Source organism: Hevea brasiliensis, chromosome 9, assembly GCF_030052815.1.
Source record: "Hevea brasiliensis isolate MT/VB/25A 57/8 chromosome 9, ASM3005281v1, whole genome shotgun sequence".
Classification (NCBI taxonomy): domain Eukaryota; kingdom Viridiplantae; phylum Streptophyta; class Magnoliopsida; order Malpighiales; family Euphorbiaceae; genus Hevea; species Hevea brasiliensis.
The window spans coordinates 37,275,771-37,296,281 of NC_079501.1; the positions used below are offsets into that span (position 1 = coordinate 37,275,771).

The following is a 20,511-nucleotide window of genomic DNA, read 5'->3' on the forward strand; positions in this document are numbered from 1 at the left end:
GAATCTTTCCTGCCTATAGTGCTCTGACTACAATAGGTTGCTTTCTAACTCTTAACTTTTCTTTTGAGCAATGTAAATAGCTAAATACTTGGTAAATCAACCTGTTTGAAATTCATAATTTTATAAATATTTAATTCAATTGATTTATTTTGATATATTTATGTTTATAATGAAAATTTTTATTTTTTTTTTTACTTAAAAAAAATTATTTTCAAAGAATTAGAAATAAGTATGAGTGTGTAAGAATTCTTCTCTTGCAAATAATTTATTTCAAATGAATTCTAAATGTTTTGAAATTTTTATTTGTACATTTTTTAATTGCTTTTCTGACTCGAGAAGTTGATATAATATATTGGAAATATGCATTGTTTCAGTTGTCACATTCTGTTTAGAACAGACATAACTACTAACTAAATAATATATTGATAATAAATATTTTTTTTTTTCTTTTTAACTATTGGCTCTCTAACTAGATTTATATTCGAGATCCTACAGTGTTGAAGTTTTTATTAAAAAAACGAATCTATTGTAATCAAATTAAAACTCATTTGCAATATATATATATTTTTTTTTAATTTTCATACGTATCATATTCTATGACAAAAAAGAAAATTATAAAACTAACTCTAACGAGTTTAAAATTAAGGTCTAATTGTTGTCTGATATGCATCATCCACCCCAAAATTCAAAAAGGGTAGTGGTTGGCATACTTTCTGCATTTTATTTCAGGAGTGTTACAATTGTTAATGCATTATTTTATACACAAAATGGCAAGTGGAAAGAAAAGGAAACGAAAAGAAACGAAGAAAGCGTGACTCTGCCGAAATATAAAGTACCTGGACAATGTGTTTTCTGTTCCAATGACATTAGGGATACAAGTGTTTTGAGCACAAGATGTCTATGGTGCCTTGGCTATACATGAGGGCAAGGAGAAATTGCCAAAGATGGCATTCTCTTTAGGATTCCCTTGGAAATGGCAGTTAAGCTTAACTTAATTGTCTTTCAGGTCATGTTGCTTGATCCAGTAAAAACACCGTCATTTATTAACAGTTAGAGGTGTCTGCATTTGCTTCATCATTAGAGTAGATAAGCCATTGATCAGAGCTGTTAGTGCCAAATTTATGGGCCCCAAGCTCTCGTAAGAGGTTAGCGCATTTCACTTGCTGTACCAAACGACGCCCACCGGTACACTTGCCTAAACAATATGGCAATTACTTCGGCCCTTCAACACTATTGATAAAAGTTGATTATAATTTATGAATTTTTCTTATCTGAATATATTCTGCTATAAACTCAAAACACAATATTGTATCTCATATACTTATATCTTGAATCCATAATTAATTGGATTTAGTAGAAATCCCCTTTATTTTAACTGATAGCTTCTCTGATTTCTCCACACCATAATGAGATATAATTTGGAAAGGAGATCAGAACACTATATCTCAGAACAAGAAATTGAGTAAAAGAAATGTAAAAGAGAAATTATAGGTACAATTTTTTTCCCTGCATGTGATCAAGGGACGTATACATCTTTGCTTGATAATAAACATATGATGATTACCCTTCACAGTTCAGTATCTGTACAGGGATAATGTCATCATCTCCATGTGCCAAAAACAAGTTGTATCTAGCTGCGTGTGAATCAGACATGAAAATTTTTGCAGTTCAGTGATCAGCATTGATTCCGAATATGCGAACCTTGTGCATGTGAGGGAACTTAGCTACCACCAAAACGAATACAGCCAATGTGTTGAAGAACAGCATTGGATTTTGATAGTCTGTTGTGTGCGAGGCTATTAAATACCTGCCAAATGGAACAAGACAGTGAGCAAATGACAGTTTAGCTAAATCAAACTTTTTATGTTTTCATTCTTGGGTGCACTGATAACTCCTAACAAACGACCTGAATTATTCAATTAGCCTCTTTTTCACCCAACAACACCGCTCCACACCTTAAAGGAAGAAAGGGAAAAAGAAGAAAACCAAAGTAAGCTATCATCAATTTTCACCAGCAATCACATGTTGAAGGCAAGCACACCATGCTTTTGTCCTCTAGATTTTTCTCCTCCTTTTATAAAAGGAGAAAGAAAATGTCAAAACAATCCTACTTTGGGAACTATGGGAGCAGGCAACATACTTTTACTTAAGAGTCTTTTCTTAAAACAAATAATGCTTTGACAATAGCCAGCAAAGGGACCATCTAATTTGTGAGAAAGAATAGCACTGTCCAGTGACAAAGATACATCAACTTTTAAAACAATCATGACAAATCATTCCTATCTGCCTTCTAGGAGACGCTTTGTTTGCCAAGCAAATCAAGTCAAAATGTTCAGAAAACAGAAAAATGACACACAGCATGATAACAACCACATAAACTGTGTACTCTTCTTTTTGGGAGTGTGTCTGCTGTGTGTGCGTTCATTGCAACACTTGATTAACCTCTCTTTTAGGCTAGCCCAAACATAAACCACTGACCATTGCAACTGAAGGAACACAGCAAATTGAGGAACAAAAGTGCCCCAAAGAAATAGATTCCACACTGGGTTGTATGCTAAGTAATGTGTCTCCCACAAAAGAAGGGAAGGGAATGTTCTCAAATCTCAGGTTCAAACTCAGGATATGTGGGACAAGGCTGGACATTTAGACCCGTGTTAATACTAACGGGACAAGCTTATCCAAAAACTTATACACAGACAGATCTTATTTTGCTTAATCTTAGGCAAACTATTCTCTTATAAATGGGACATATGCTATCCAACAATTTGTGATTTCATTATCAATGGAATATTTGAAATCATTTTATGCACTGTTAGGGTTATCGAACCCTAACAAATGTTTCTTCCTAAAATAGAATAGAACAGAAGAAGGGAAGAAATTATAGAAGAAAGAGAGTAGAACAAATAGAAAAATATAAGAAGAAAGGAAGGAGTTTATTATTTTGTAATGATTCTTCTCTGATTACACTAGGCTGTTATGACTGTTTTTGTACAGCAATAACTGCTACAAGTAACTGTTCCTGCCAAAACTCATCCCTAACAACTCATGCCAGCTGCATCCCTAACAGCTCATGCCAGTTGTTCTAACAACTCATGCCAGCTCACTTAACTACACTAGATTTATTCTTTCTAAACCTAGTTCTTTTGTATGGAACAATACCCCCTTCTTTAGCACATTCTTGTCCCAAGGAATGTGCAAAATCAGGAAATTGGTTGAGGAAAGCTTTGTCTTCCCAAGTGGCATCTTCAACAGCCAAGTGCTTCCATTTAATAAGAACTTGATCCACTTGTTGACCATTTCTGAAAATTAGTCTAGATTTCAGCACTTGCTCTGGAACAACTTCCACCACATCTTCTTGAAAAACTGGAAGCACTATCATAGGCACCACATTTTCCCCTACCTTCTTTTTAAGCAAGGACACATGAAATACAGGATGCACATAGGGTGGCAAATCCAACTTATAAGCAACAGCTCCAACCCTTGCAAGCACTTTATAAGGCCCATAAAACCTTGCTGACAATTTCACTGATTTTCGGATAGCCACTGAAGATTGCCTATAGGGTTGCAATTTCAAGTAAACCATATCTCCAACCTGGAATTCTCTCAGTCCTCTTCTTATCCACCTGTTGCTTCATTCTATTCCTTGCAATCTCTAAATTAGCCTTCAGTAAAGCTGTCATCTGCTGCCGTTCCTGAAAAAATTCTTGCAACTGTCCAACTGAAACTTGCTCAAGCGGCACAGCAGGTAGAATAGGTGGATAATACCCATAGAGAGCCTCAAATGGAGTCATTTTTATGGCTGAAAGATAGCTGGTATTGTACCACCACTCAGCAAGGGAGAGCCACCGACTCCAAGAAGTGGGCTTGAGATGTGTCATGCACCTCAAATAAGCTTCCAAACACTGATTTAACCTCTCTGTTTGCCCATCAGTTTGGAGGTGGTATGCTGTACTAAAGGAGAGGTTGGTTCCCAGGCATTTGAAGAATTCTTTCCAAAATAAGCTTGTAAAAAGCTTATCTCTGTCAGACACAATAAAAACAGGTGCCCCATGGAGCTTATAAATGTTGTCCAAAAAGAGTTTGGCAATTGAGGAAGATGAAAATGGATGTGCTAGAGGAAGGAAATGGCCATACTTGGTAAATCTACAAACCACTACCAAGATGGTGTCTTTACCATTTGACTTAGGTAATTGCTCAATAAAATCCATGGAGAGATGTTGCCAAGCTTGGGATGGCAATGGTAAAGGTTGGAGCAACCCTGGCATAGAACAAGTTTCTGTTTTACATCTAGCACACTGATCACATTGTCTCACCCACTGCAGAATATCAGATTGCATGCCAGGCCAATAAAAATATTTCTTCAACTTCTGGCGGGTGTTATTAATCCCTAAATGGCCCCCCAAAGGAGAGTCATGATAAATGGAGATCAATTTCTACCTTAGTGTTGTAGAACTTCCGACATATATCCTATTCTTGTAATATAAAAGACCCTGCTTGTAGTGAAAAGAAGGTACTGCTGTCCCATCTACTGCTAATTGAGTAATTAACTCTTTAGCTTGATCATCTTGCTCATAACTAGCCACTATAGAAGTGATCCAAATAGGAAATGGACTAGAAGTCACAACATATAATTGCTCATCTTGTGAAAAAAATCTTCTAGACAATGCATCGGCAACCTTATTCTCAACTCTCTTTCTATACAAAATTTTATAGTCAAGGCCAAGTAACTTCGAAATCCATCTTTGCTGAAGGTTAGTGTGCAACCTTTGTTCCAATAAAAATTTGATGCTCTCATGATCAGTTTTGATAAAAAAAGTACATTGCTCTAGATAATGTCTCCATTTAGAGACAGCAAAGGTAATAGCCAGCAGTTCTTTCTCATAAACTGAAAGTGCTTGAGTTCTTGGCCCAAAAGGTTTAGAAATATAAGCTATAAGATAACCCCCTTACTATAAGACAGCTCCCATGCCCTTGTCACTTGCATCTGGTTCAACCACAAAGGGTTGGGAGAAATCTGGCAAACCCAAAACAGGGGCAGAAGCCATAGCTTCCTTAAGTTGCTCAAAGGCCTGCTGACTTGCATTAGTCCAAACAAACCCATCCTTCTTCAACAAATCAGTAAGAGGTTTGCTAATTAGCCCATAATGCCTTACAAATTTCCTGTAATATCCTTTAAGACCAAGAAAGCTCCTTAATTCCTTCACATTTTTAGGAGTAGGCCATGAAACCATGGATTGAATTTTTGCTGGATCAGTGAAAACTCCCTCAGCAGAAATTATGTGGCCCAAATAATCAATAGAAGTCTGCCCAAAAGAGCATTTAGAAAGCTTAGCATACAGGTGCTGCTCTTGAAGCACTTTAAAGACTTCATTCAAATAAGCAAGATGCTCCTCCATAGTGCTGTTGCAGATCAAAATGTCATCAAAAAATACAAGCACAAATCTTCTTAAATAAGGTTGGAAAATATGATTCATTAGTGCTTGAAAAGTGGCTGGGGCATTGGTTAAGCGAAAAGGCATGACCTTAAACTCAAAATGGCCATGGTGATTTCTAAATGCAGTCTTATGTACGTTAACAGGTTCCATTCTGATTTGATGATACCCTGCTCTAAGGTCAATCTTCGAAAAATACTTTGCACCATGCAACTCATCCAACAAATCATCAATGATGGGAATAGGAAACTTGTTCTTGACAATCAGGTCATTGAGCTTCCTATAATCTATACAAAATCTCCATGAGCCATTTTTCTTTTTCACTAGCAACACAGGAGATGCAAAGGGACTCTTACTAGGCTGAATTATAGAGGAATCAAGCATCTTAGTCACTAGCCTTTCTATCTCAACCTTCTGATAATGTGGATACCAATATGGTCTCACATTTACTGGTTGAGAACCAGGTACTAAAGGAATTGCATGATTGTGAGTCCGAAATGGTGGTAACTCCTTAGGTTTTTCAAATATACTGCTATATTTTTACAACAGTAATTGTAAAGAAGATAACGAAGGAGATACACCCGATGTTGCAGTCATACAATGATTCTCAACTAAATCAAAAGTTAGAAACTGAATGCAAAATACTGGTGTAGTAAAATCTGCACCTTGCTTGTGCATTAATTGAGAATAGGAGCTGCAAGACAATAATGGAATTTCTTTAGCAAATGTTTCTTTCCCATAAAGGGTAATTAACTGCTCATCCTTCTTAAAAGAAATCTTTGCAACTTCAAAATCAAAGAGAATAGGGTTGAAGCTTTTCATCCAATCCACTCCTAAGATAATGTCAAAGCCTCCAAGGTCCAATATCCTCATGTCAAAGGAAAATTTGTTATTATGAATTTTCCATGTGAATCCGTGACAAATTAAGAAACTAGAAATCCTTCTACCATCAGCTACCACAATAGAAGTAGTGGGTGCCTCTACTAAAGGCAATTTTAACTCTTCAGCAACTCCTTTATCAATGAAACTATTAGTACCACTGCTGTCAACAAGAATGACCAATCGCCTATTCTTGAAAGTTCCCAACACCTTAATAGTATCAGCTCCCTTACTTCCCTTCATTGCATGTACTGAAAGTGTCATTTCTTCCATTTTGTTCCCCAAATTCAACTCATTTCCCATATCAAAACATCCCTCCTCAACTAGTTCCTCTTCCTGCTCCGCTACTTGAATTGCCATGGCTGCCTTTGGTTTACAAGTGTGACCAGGTAAATACTTCTCACCACATCTATAGCAAGGTTTGAAGGTTCTTTTTTCAGGTTGTTGGTTTGGAGGGTTGGATTTAATTGAATTTTGGTTGACTAAAAAGTTATTAGTGGTAGGTTGAGAGATGATAGGTATTGTGGAATTAGTGGTATTATTGATTTGAGGTTTCCATGACTGTGGAGTTTCAGTATTTGGTGGTTTTGGTGGATAAATGAAGCTTTGACTGGCTATGGTGGGTTTGTAGGAATTATTGGAATTTTGGTGGGTTGAAATGGATCTATAGGTCACAGGATTAAAGGTATAGGATTTAGTAAATGGTCTAAATTTTCTAGTATTTTCTACTAACTGTTCTTGCAATCTAGCACTTTCAAAGGCTTGGTATAGGGTAGTAGGTTTCAACATTCTAATCATAAGTCTTATATCATCCCTTAACCCCCCAATGAATCCAGACAGAAAATATGCTTCTCCAAGCCCTAGCATAAAATTCTCCATTCTAATTCTCAAATCCTCAAATCTATCTAGGTATTCTTCCACATTACCCTCTTGCCTAATCTTCATAAATTCCTCCACAACATCTTCCAAACCCTGCTCCCCAAAACTAGCATACAATCCCTTCTCAAACTCTTCTCACACATTAGTCCTTTCTCCTTTAACCCAATTATGGAACCACGCATCTGCCCTTTCTACCAAAAAGAGACTAGCAATACTCACCATTTGTTCTTTAGGAACCTTATAAACTTCAAAATATTTTACACACTTTCTAATCCATGCCCTAGGATCCTTGCCATCAAAAGTAACTAGTTCAATTTTAGGGAGAATACTAGAGTTACCTTCATAATCCAGAGCAATTGCAGAATGAGAGCTGCTGCCCTGATCCCTCTGTTGATTCCTTGGCATGCGTAAAATCCCACTATCCTCATTTCCTGCCACCACCCCATCTCCAATATTGGTTCCTCTACCCTTATTATTCATCAAATTCAACAACAACGGTTTCAGTTCATCAAGAATTGCATTCTTGATGTTCACAGAACCTGCTTCCATCTCTTCTTTGATATTCATCCTCATTTCTGCCTTTATTCCCTTCACCTCAGCTCTCACCTCCTCAAAAATCTCTTTGAGAGGTCTCTCTCAAAATTCTGAATTGCTCCTCCAACTCTACCATTCTCACAGCTTCAGCACTCAGCACCTGAGATCTAGTCAACTTGCAAGTCCCAACAATAATTTTCAAGTGATGCCACTAATCAACAAAGCTCTGATACCAACTGTTAGGGTTATTGAACCCTAACAAATGTTTCTTCCTAAAATCCAATTGAAGGAGCGAAAGCATGAAAAACACAAGTTTAGATCATTGAAATTCAAAATTTTTCATCTAGGGTCACATGCATCATACAATATTTATTTTTATCTATTTGATTTCAATGATAAACAACATATTAAAACTCTTTTAATATATTTTTTTATCTACATTTGCCATTTAAGATTTTAGAATTAATCAGATTAATTATTAGAACCCTAGATTAGATCAAGAACAAGTACACTAATCTTTTGATGCACTGCAGTGTGTTTGGCACCTTTGGGATGCATCTTTAAGACACCAGATGTTGTCCCTCTAGCTTGTCCACACCAAGATCACCTATGGCAGCCCTTGAACAGCTTCTAAAGCTTTTTCTATGAATTAAAAAATCAAGTTTTGCCTTTTGAGAGATTACAGATGTAAACAGGACACTATAGACAATTTCTAGTATTTTTAATTCAAGAGATTGTTTGCTAATCTCTTTGAATTGATGAGAGATGAAGAAGAAGAGAAGGGATGGCAGCCAAGGGTGGCGGCACAAAGAGAATGAGCAGCTTATTATTTTTTGTTCTTTCATCCTTACACTTATATAGCTAGGTCATCACTTAAAACTCTTGTCACATGTCACCTTTTGATTAGCTCTAGGTCTAATTGACCCAATCACATTATGCCAAGTGTCAAACTTATATTTAATCTTGACTTTGATCATATTACATGATTAAAAGACATATGGCAAGCTTATATGTAGTGCCATGTGTCACCATCTCACTCATGGTACCACATGTCACCCTGTGAAATGACCAAAATACACATGTCTTAATTTTGAGTTCTCAACCCAAAATAATTATTTCTATTCTTCTAATTAATTTCTATCAAATATAAATTAATTAATTAATCTTTATTAATTAATTTCTCATTAATTAAATTCATATTTAAACACTTTAAATATAAATTTAACTTATACTATACATCCAATAACCTAGATTTGATTTCAAGGCATGCTAGGAACTTTGCAATCTAATTGCAAACCAAACCTATTTAATTAATCAATTAAACTCTTTAATTAATTAATTAAATCATATTTAGAACAGAAGAAGAAAGGGAAGAAATTATAGAAGAAAGAGAGTAGAAAAGATAGAAAAATATAAGAAGAAAGGAAGGAGTTTATTATTTTGTAATGATTCTTCTCTGATTACACTAGGCTGTTATGACTGTTTTTATACAGCAATAACTGCTACAAGTAACTGTTCCCGCCAAAACTCATCCCTAACAACTCATGCCAGCTGCATCCCTAACAGCTCATGCCAGTTGTTCTAACAACTCATGCCAGCTCACTTAACTACACTAGATTTATTCTTTCTAAACCTAGTTCTTTTGTATGTAACATGCACCTTAGCAGCCATTAACATGCTGTATGTGTTTCAGATTTTTGTTTCTGAGTAATTAAAAGGCAAGAGCAAAGTACTCACAGCACTACAGGTACAACAGTCAAAAACTTCCTATTGCGAGTCAGTTGCTTGCCATTTTCTATTTGCTCCCACCAAGTCAACCCATTGTAAATGCCCTGGTCATCAGCAAATGGAGTTCCTTTCTTCCAGTGAAAGAAATGATAGGTAATCTGAAGCAAAATATATCAATAAGTAACCAAATTAAGAGCAGGAAGATTTTAAGACTGCAAAGTAAAATGTGACATTAATCTCATGCCCTGGCATTGGAAATGCTACAAACACTTTAAACAATGGAAACCAATATCTCTTGCAGAATATAAAATCTTCTTTCTAGAAGGCATAGCAATTATTAGAACTAACATGCGACATAAAGCAAATGAAAGCAAATTTTATGCTAAGAACCAGGCAAAAAGACACATTATCTCTGTTCATGAAAATGAATTAGGCCATAAGACGGGCAGCTGAAGAGTCAAGTGAGACGCAGTAATTAAAGAACATCAACCACATAAATATGGTAATTAATAAATAAATAACTTGTAGAAACATATTACACTACCCATCTGAAAATATGGCAATAAATAACTGCTAATTGCTAGGTTACTTGTTGAGGTCACTTACACATTGGAACATATTTTTGGAGGATTTAAGATTCATCAACTATAATAAGAAGAAAATGCTCATTCGATCACAGATTCTAGCAGCAATCAAGTTTTAGAATTTATATGTTATGCCAAAATTATAACAACAATGGTAAAACTAATGAAAACCTAGACTAAAACTGTCTCAAGCTGATGCATACAAAAACTTTGTAAAAAATAAGACTGAAAGAGATATAAACATGAACCAACCCAGCACAACATTTTGTGGAAGTTGGAATCCACACTTGGATTGGTGAACTATCAGGACAGTAAACTACTTTCCCCAGGCTAATTACCCTAAGCTAAGTGAAAAAAGATTTACACCTCATGTCCTCAATGTTGATGAAACCTTTTTGATTATCCAGCAGGTCTCAATGTTCAAACAAATAAATACCAAAGCTTAATAAAATTAAAGAATGGTTACCAGGAAGTTAAAATCAGCTTCCTGACACTAAGTATTAGGACAATAACAATTAAGCCTTAATTCCAAACTAGTTGGGGCTGGCTATATAAATCATTTTTTGCTATTCAGCTCTATTTGAGATCAATTCTGTATGAACCACATAAAATAGGTAATAATAAACAACTTGCAGAAACATATTACAATACCCATCTGCAAAGATAGCAATAGATAACTGCTAATTGCTAGGCTGCTTGTTGAGGTCACTTGCACATTGGAACATATTTTTGGAGGATTTAAAATTTGTCAACTATAAGAAGAAGAAAATGCTCATTTGATCACAGATTCTAGCAGCAATCGACTTTTAGAATTTATATTTTATACCAAAATTATAACAGCAATGATAGAACTAATGAAAACCTAGACTAAAACGGTCTAAAGCTGATGCATACACAAAATTTTGCCAAAAATATGACTGAAAGAGATATATGAACCAACCCAGCACAACATTTTGTGGAAGTTGGAATCAATACTTTAATTGGTAAAATATCAAGACAGTAAACTACTTTTCCAAGGCTAATTAAATAAAGGGTAACTCTAAGCTAATTGAAAATAGATAATCTACACTTTATGCCCTCAATGTCGATGAAACCTTTTTGATTCTCCAATTGGTCTCAATGTTCAAACAAATATATACCATTGCTTAATAAAATTAAAGAATGGTTCTCGGGAAGTTAGAATCAGCTTCCTGAGACTAAATCTTATGACAACAACAATAATTAAACCTTAATTCCAAACTAGTTGGGGTTGGCTATATAAACCCTTTTTCCCTATTTAACACTGTTTGAGATCAATTCTGCATCAATGTTAAAAAATCATAAATCTTTTGATACTACTTCCCCTCAATGTCATTTTAGATCTCCCCATTCTTGTCCTCACTCCTTCCACATGTTTAATTGTTAAATAGCTATATTAAGTTGCAAGCACCTAAATGAATGAGCAATTTAGTCACAAGAAGTTATATATTCTGGATAGTAATGAACCTACCAATGTACACTGAAATCAAACTTTTATAGAACACAAAGTTAACAGCAGTTGCAATGCGGGCAAAGTACTTTAATATGCAGTGTGAAGATGAATATGATATAGAGAATATCATATCTCATTAACAGAACCCATCATTGCTATGTTAAACAAATGAGATTATTTGTTAACCAGAAACAAAAATATTGAGAATTAACCTGCAAGCCCAAACTCCATGATCAGCTCACCTACACCCTAACTAAACAACTAACTTTCAAGACTAGAAATACATATTCTTAACAAAATATTGAAAAGCCAAACAAGAATCCAATCAAAAGCATCCTAATCCAAGAGACAAAAAGATCCATAACAGTGAGATGACCATCAATCATCCAACAAAAATTTAAATCTATCAAGGAAAACTAAAGAAAACAAAAGAATTAAAAGCAAAAATTAAAGATGAAAGTAAGAAAAGAAAAATCTTACAAGGAAATGAGAGAGGTGGACAATGGTCCAGGCCATGCCAGGAGAGCAACCGAAGAGGGAAAGAACAATAAGCCAAGACATGAAAACCATGAGCATATAGGTAGTCCACACCCCAGGGTACGTGAACCACTCGGTGTTCCTATTCAAATCCGTCGGTGGCACCGCTTTCACATACATTCTATGTATCGGTGACGATAAAAATGCGAACTTCTCACAGAGAAAGAAATTACGATTTCCCAGAAACAGGAAGGATGACCCAGTAAAAGATTAAGATCAGATATGACGATTTCTGGTCTCTCTCTTTAGCTTCTCGGGTCGTGAGGTTGCAGAATGCGAAAGAGAGGAAAGAAAAAGAGACCTTTCAAAGTGGGTATTATGGGCAGGGTTTGAGCACATCAAACATCGCCAAATCAGGTAGCGAGTTGAAATATACATAAAGGAAGCTTATTGGTTATTAAGGCTTAAGGCTGCGACCCATTGTATTAAAATTAGACTTCTGCTTAACAATATTTTTAGGCAAACCGTCCCTTCAGACTCTCAAAGTTATACTAAATAATCACACAAGTTTTTAGAATGTTTTGAAATTCAAATAAATCATTTAAATTTTAAAAAAATTTAAATAAGCCTTTGAAATTTTAAAAATAGATTAAATAATTTATTTTACTATTTTAGGGACAAATAAACTATTTAAATTTAAAAATAGATAAAAAAAATTATAATTTATTTCTAATATAAATCTAGCTAAAACTATGCACAAAAATCTTCCGGTGCATGAAATACTCATCAACAATCCTATATATCTAAATTGCAACATCATGGTAGATATATATTGCATTCTAAAATAGATTGAAAAGCATATCTGTCATGATGTTGCAAATTAGACATATAAAATTACTGATGAGGATCCTGTACATTAGAAAATTTTCGTACATAGTTTGGGTTAGATTTAAATCAGAAGCAAATTATAATTCAGTCTTTTTTATCTATTTTTAAAAGTTAGAGGATTTAATTAAACCTGAAATACTTTAAAGATTTATGTGACTATTAGATATAACTTTAAAGGCTTAAACATGCCTTTTGTCATATTTTTATTTTAAAATTTATATAAATAACAGAAAAAAAAATAAGGAGAAAAATGATATGCCGTTTAAGAGAAATAGGAAATAACCTTATAAAACGTGCTCTTCTGCTTCAAAACAACCAATGGCAATGATAAAGATCAGTGTGCCAGTCCTTTTTGCCTTGTGCATTGTAATGTCTGTTTACTGGATAGTTAGATTATTAGCTTATTATAACAATTATTGGTTATCTAATTTAGGAGGTATTTAGTTGATCTAGTTCTGAAAGGAATTGACTAAATAAATCAAAATTGATTGATCTTAAAATTTAAATTTAACTAAGGCTTTAAAATTTAAATTGTGTATGGAAAATATTTTTCATGAAAATTGTTTTTTGGGAAATTTTTCATTGTTTGGTTGTAATGTTGAACTAATGGTATGTTTTTATATTATGCATATATAAGTATTTTCACATTTTAATAAAAAATGTTAAAGTCTAAAAATTGACCTACTTTTTTAAAAATAAGAAGTTATTTTTCTTAAAAATAGTTTATTTTTTCCTTAGATCAGAAAAATATTTTGATTGACCCATTTTCTTAAGTACCTGAACACCAGAAAATATGAAAAATATTTTTCGCAAAACAAATAGAGCCTAAATTGATATTCAAGGATACAAGGCTTCGTTTGTTTTATAGAAAATATTTTTTGCATTTTCTATCATTTGAGGCACTCAAAAAAATGAGTCAACATTAGTTAAAGAGAAAATTAAATTATTTTTAAGGAAAACAACGGCTTCTTTTCTAGCATTTGGGGTATTTAGGAAAATGGGTCAAAGAAAACATTTTTTTTTAATCGAAGAGAAAACTAAGTAGTTGTCTCTTGTAGCAACACAAGAAGGGGTGAATTGGGTTCTAATTAAAAAAAAAAATTGAAGGCTAAGAGAAACTTGAGAAAAATAACCATAAGGAAGAGAGAAATGGAAAAAGATGAACACAAGGATTTAAAGAGGTTCGACTATTCCAAGCTTATGACCTCTTCTTGAAGCCCTTCTTGAGAGTTAATTTTGCTAAATATCTTCTTTGGGTTAATATCAAACCCTTTACAATTCACAAGAGCAAACCCTTGCTCTTTTATAATCCTCTTTTCACACAAAAGTAATTTAATGCTTTAGAACACCCTTAGTACAATATAGACTCTCAACAACTTTACTCTCAATCTCATAACACAATAAATTTACAACTCAACACAAGCTCTCAAGAGATTAATTGCAAAAACTCAAGTCTATAGAGAGAAAGAGTAGAAAGACTTAGAAATCAATAAATTCTCAAATGGAAAGTTGTTGTTACTTTTCTCTAGTCATAAATAACCCATATTTATGGTTTTTGCAAGAATATAACCGTTTGAGTGCATTAAATGCAAAAAATAGTTGTTCAACAACTTAAAATCTCGTTATTTTGACTTTTAGAAACCCGGGTTCAACTGCCAAAGTCCATTTTGCCTAAAATGTCAAAATACTCAAAATTAGCATAACTTTTGGTCTCGAAGTTAGATTTTCGATCGATTTGAAGTTTTGGAAAGTTAATTCAATAAAATTTTCAGCTAAAAAATTTTCAAAAGCTAATTTTGCTTCAATCAAAAACAAAAAAAAAATAAATTTAGAGATCCCTTTGTCAAGAAATAGATAAAAACAAGACAATAAGAATTTTCTTAAAAATACTTAGACTTGAACTAACACAATTCATTAAATGAGATGCACATAGCTTAAAAGTAAATAAAAATTACATTGTAGAATCCCATGATGCTTTGCTTTATTTTCTTGTTCTTTTTTCACCTTGATTTAAAGTAATTTCACTGTTTTGATTTTGGGACCTACAATCTTAACACAAACACTTTCAATATAAATTAGTAGCACATTAATTATTTATTATCATCAAAATATGGATTAAGACCCCTAGGTCTAACAATCTCTCCTTTTTTGATGATGACAAACAATTAGTGGATGAAAGAAATTGACCACAAGTGAAGTGTGTAAGTAAAAAAAATCTCTCCCTTATTGTACTCTCCTTTTTAAATGTAACACCCCTAAGTTCGGTAGTGCATTCTACTGTTCCGGTGACCAGTGTTGTCCGGACAGCTAGAATGCCTAGAACTACACTTCGATATGAGTGAGGAGATATTAAATAATGAAATACAAGAAAAGAAAATACAAGAAAAATAAAGAAAAAATAATAGTAAAGAAATGCAACTGAGTTAAGCGAGCCGAGAACCCTAGCGATGGGTGACCGCACCGGGAAGTCACGGCGTGGACAGTTGACTAGCCCTGGACTGTGGAGAACCCTGAAAAATATTTTTAGGACGTAAATAGACCCCTATTGAAGTATAAATATCATTAGAAATATTAAATAAAAATTAAATAATTAGTACAAAGAAAAGTGGGAAATCGAAAAACGGACAAAATCCGGTGTTACCAAAAAATCGGGAATGCAACCCGAACAGGGGCATTGTGGTTATTTGACACCCCGAGTTGACTTTTGACCTCAATGTCCATTAAAAATAAGTGGCATTAAATTTTGAAAATGCCATGAAAAATGAAATTCCATGTGTAGAATAATTAAGAGAAACTAAGTGGAAAAATATGGGAATAATTAAAAGTTTAATTTTACTAATATTAACCTAAAGTGAGTGGCATATATTATATTCATAAATCTTAATTAGTGGAGCATTATGGACGTGTAAAAGCACTAAGTGGACAGATTTTATGAGGAAAACCATTCATTTTCTTCAATTCCACTTCCATGGCCGAATATGGGTCTCCATTTTCCTCCATGAGAACTCATCATGCAAGCTTCAATCCTCCCCCATTTTCAACTTAAAACTCAAGATTCCCTTCATCAAACTTTGTCTCCACACCATGGGAAAGCTTTGGGCAGCAAGAAAAAGAAGAAATTTCAAGGTTTAGCAAGTCCCAACAATAGGTAAGTTTGAGTTTTTGATTATTGCTTTGTTAAAGTGTGTAAGGATATTATGGGTCTTTGATTTATGGAGAAATTTTTGAGTTTTGATGTTGAATGGGAATGTGCACTTTTGGCAGCCATGGAAGCACCTTGAAGGCACTTTAGTTGTGCTTGTAAATGGTGAATTAATTGATTGATTAAATGTATATTGTGTAGGAAATTGTTTGGGTAATGTATACTTAGTATATGTAAATGTAAAATGAAGTTTAAAGCTTGGAAAGTAATGGAATGTAAGTGTACCATTGTGGCAGTTTGCTAACCCTTGAGGAATGCTGGAATTCATGCTTGGTTTATAGAATAATGATGTTAAAATGTGTTGGTTGTTATGGCAGTTTGAGTGTGTGTAAGGTGGTGTGAAGTGGGACATGTAAATGAGCATAAAAAGGTGATTAAATTATTGTAAATTGGATTGAAAAATTCTGCACTTGTTGGTGTATGTTGAATGTAATTGTAAGCTGCCAAAATGACCTATAATGTGTTGTGAATTAAGTTTAGGTTGTGGTACAACCAGAATTGGTTTGAATGTTAAGTTTGGTGAGTGTTAAAAGTGATGCTTGATGTGTATGCAAGAAATGCAATAAGGCAGTTTGAGTTTTAGGCCTAGAACTTTAATTGTGAGGCTCCAATTGGTATGAGACCAATTGGAGGTGAAACTAGGCACAAAATGTGCCAACTTTCATGAAGGTAGCTTGCCAAAATTCTGCTTGCAAGGTAGCTTGAAAAATGACCAAATTCGGATTAAGTGCAAATGAGGCCTGAAAATTGACCATTTGGGCAGCAGTTAGTGTTTAGGCCATAACTCACTCAACACAGGTCCAATTGACCTGAAATTTTAACCATGAATAGTTAAGACCCATATCTACAAGTCTTATGAAGACACCAAAGCCCAGAAATGACCATAAGCAAGTCAAACAGCTTGCACAAGTTCGGGTCCAAAAACTGGCCGAACCTAAAATGACCTAAAGTGACCTAAAATGACCAATTTTTGTGCAATTTGACCAGCAATAGTAAAATGACCATAACTTGGTCTAAATAACTCGGAATGACCTAAAATTTTGCCCCGCATGCAATAAGACATAGATCTACAAGTTTGTAGTTTTGACCGAAACCCGAAAACCGAGGAAACTAGGTCGTCCGGCTAGGTCAAACTAGTATCCCGGAATCCAGCAAGTTGCAAGAAAATGCAGTATACACGGAAATGAATTTGGTAACATGTACCAACCCTAAAAGACTATCGAATGTGACATATTAATGACATTAAAACCTAAATTACCTAGAATGTACCAAGGGTCGACATAGTAGGTTGACTAAGCGAATAAATGAATTCAGTGAATTAATTATCAAGCATTATCGTTAGAGACAGTTTAAATTAGTACTGAAACACTTCAAATTGTGTTTCTCAGTTAGCAAAGACTCAGGGAGGGGAAGGAAATACTGAGTCAGAGCCAAGAGACAATTATCAGAGGTTTGTGCATAATAAGTATTTCTTTTGAATTTTTCAATTGAAGTAAATTATGATTATTTGTATGTTATTGTTTTAAATTGTGTTTGTGCACAATAAGTATTTCTTTTGAATTTTTCAATTGAAGTAAATTGTGATTATTTATATGTTATTGTTTTAAATTGTGTTTGTTCACAATAAGTATTTCTTTTAAACTTTTCAATTGAAATAAATTACGATTATTTATATGTTATTGTTTTATTATTTTAAATTGTGTTTGTGCACAATAATTTTGACTTCTCATTTTCTACTTAAAAATTAATTCAACATTATAGTTTTAAATTGTGTCCGTGCACAATACTTTTATATTCACTGCTTTTACTAGTAAATTTATGTAGAGAAATGAATTATGAATAAGTTTTGATTACTTTGGTTTTGGGAATATTATTTGGAACTTATTGTATTGCCAACTTTGCAAATGGAAATTTTAAGATAAAATGTGATTTATGGTTTGTATGAAATATTGTGATTTGAAATTGTTTTGATTCATATTTGGCATGACACTGTTGATATATTCCTCCCTCTTTGACTTATCAGTCTGGGGTGAGTGTGATTATGTTCCTCCCTCTTTGACTTCCCAGTCTGAGGTGAGTGTGGATGAGTACTCATTATATAGCTAGCTTCCTCCCTCATTGATTTCGATTATTGGGGTGAGTGTGTCTTGTCGTGGTGTACAACACGGCATGTGCGGAAAAATTGTGTCATGGCTTAAATTGTGATATTGATCGGCAACACTGTATTCTTCAGTTATTTGATCAAATGGTGTTATTGATTGGCAAAACTGTATTATTCAGTTATTTGATCAAATGGTATTATTAATTGGCAAACTGTATTATTCAGTTATTTGATCAAATTTATGTTATATGAACTTTGTAAATTGTGAACTATTTGATTTGTGATTTGTTAATAAAAGATTTATGTATCGCAATTCAAATTGTTATTGTGCACCACTGAGTAAATTTTACTCAGCGATAGCTTTTCATTGCTGTCGCTGGTAGACAGACTGACAGGGTAGCAGACTAGGCTGCTAGTACTACATTGAGAGATCATCGGGTATATTGAGTATACCACATTTTGCATTTTGTACTGTAATGTATGTTCATTGTATGTATATAGTGTTCTTGGTTTTGAGCAGTTGTAAATTAAAATTGTACATTAAAGTTGTAAAATAAATTATGAGTTATTTGGACTTGTAAAAATTGTATTATATTTCTTGTATCTCAGTCTTTGAAAAATTATTGTGGATTTGTATTGAATTATGCTAGAGTTTGAGATTGAGAAAAATATTGAAGTACTTTTTACAGGTTTTTGAAGAACTGTTTTATCCAAATTACGGAGGGCACTCTGCCAAAATTGTTTTACAGAAATTACTAATAGCCTAAATGTGTTAGTTAATTCACCTCAGTTCAAAAAGGTTTTTAACACCTGTAAATAGTGCTCACCACTGAAAAAGAAGTAAGAAAAGTTTTTTGAAAATCTCTTGTAGTGTATTTAATGGGTTATCAGTAGGCGAAGTTGGTAATTCATTAGGTATACTACGGGATCATGTTATGCCTTACAGAGGGGTAGGGTGTGACATTAAAAACAATTGATACCTTAATAAACAAAATTAAAGAGAGCATACAAGAGAGGTTTTAATCAATGGATGCAACGGCATGATGTCATGAGTCTTAGATAAATGACATGGCAAAAAGTATTGCTAGATTAAGAATAATCCAAAATATGAGCCAATATGAATTAATATATCATAAAATACCCAAAAGACAATATCAACATCCAAAAACTATACAACCACTAGCTAAGAACATCATGTCAAGAAACTAAAAACTAAAATTATACATTTGCTAGTTAAAATACATCCAAAAGCATTCACTAGCTAAAATATCTCCCCCTTTTGGCATCATAAAAAAATAGCAAAAACCAAAGGGGAAGATAATCCAATTTATGCACAGGAATAGCATGTGTACAAAAGAAACACATAAAAAGAGAAAGTTATGGATTTAAAGGTGGTGGAGTTGATGAAGGGAAATGAGAGGACAGGTGCTGGAGAAAGAGAGAATACCTGGATCATTTGCTCCTCTATAAGTACTATGTCTCCTCCATTCATAGCTATCTATTCAGCATTTGAAGCTATTGTCCTCCATCTAAATCTAGCAATCCTCCACCTAAACAGATTGAAGCTCTAAGCGAGCTAAAGCATCATTGTCATGAGAAGACTAAGGTGACTCGCCTTGGTCTGCAGCTCCACTCATACTAGCTGTTGCTATAGCTGTACCACCTTGATCAGTAGGCACTCTGGTTGTTGTGCTCTGGGTCTGTGGTCTCCGGGATGATGTGGGGACATTAAGCCCTATATGTGGAAAAACATCCATGGTGCAGAGACCATAGTCTTGAGGGACAATCATGGCATCCTCAGTGCTAGGGTCGACTCTAAGGGTTCGTAGAAGCCTGGTGATTAAATGGCCATAGGGGAGACAAGTGGTTAAGTACTTAAGAGCTATGGTCATATTGTGTATCATGAGGACAAGTAGGTTTAGGGCATGTGTAATGCCCTAAATTTACAGACCGTATTCAGCATATTTCAGTGAGAAATTCAAATATTGAATATGATATGTAAATTGGATTAAATGAGAGGTTAAATTAAAAATTTGAAAAAGACACCTATGGATTTTGTTACAAAATTAATGAAGTTTGGGGGGAAAAATTAAAATTTTCCAACTTAGCATCTAATTGAGTTTAATTAAGATCATTAAGTGTGATTAATTAAGTTAATTAATCACTAATTAAAGGGGGCCAATGGCAAAGAGACATATGTAAAGAAGAGATAAATATCTAGGCATATAAAATGACAAAAATTGGCGTCTTCTTCTTCCATCCATTAAGCCGACCCTTCTTCTTCAATCCATTAAGCTGACCCACTCTCTCCATTCTTCTCCATTTTCTTTCATCCA

General features: G+C 34.0%; 1 protein-coding gene across 1 annotated transcript; it reads right to left on the reverse strand.

The window, feature by feature from the left end:
* Positions 1–1,349: 1,349 nt before the first annotated feature.
* Positions 1,350–12,409, reverse strand: LOC110633886 (uncharacterized). Its single transcript, XM_021782708.2, has 3 exons — positions 11,988–12,409; positions 9,462–9,610; positions 1,350–1,807 (listed from the first exon to the last, which is right to left on the reverse strand). The coding sequence occupies exons 1-3, from the start codon at positions 12,162–12,164 to the stop codon at positions 1,669–1,671; spliced, it is 465 nt and encodes a 154-aa protein (XP_021638400.1). The 5' UTR covers positions 12,165–12,409; the 3' UTR covers positions 1,350–1,668.
* Between the last annotated feature and the right edge of the window lie 8,102 nt (positions 12,410–20,511).

Excerpts from the sequence above, each read along its gene's own strand:
- LOC110633886 (XM_021782708.2), bottom strand. The coding sequence starts at position 12,164 with ATGTATGTGAAAGCGGTGCCACCGACGGATTTGAATAGGAACACCGAG. Across the intron at positions 9,611-11,987 it reads TCCACCTCTCTCATTTCCTT|ATTACCTATCATTTCTTTCA; the intron begins GTAAGATTTTTC and ends ATTTTGCTTCAG. Across the intron at positions 1,808-9,461 it reads ACTGTTGTACCTGTAGTGCT|GTATTTAATAGCCTCGCACA; the intron begins GTGAGTACTTTG and ends TCCATTTGGCAG.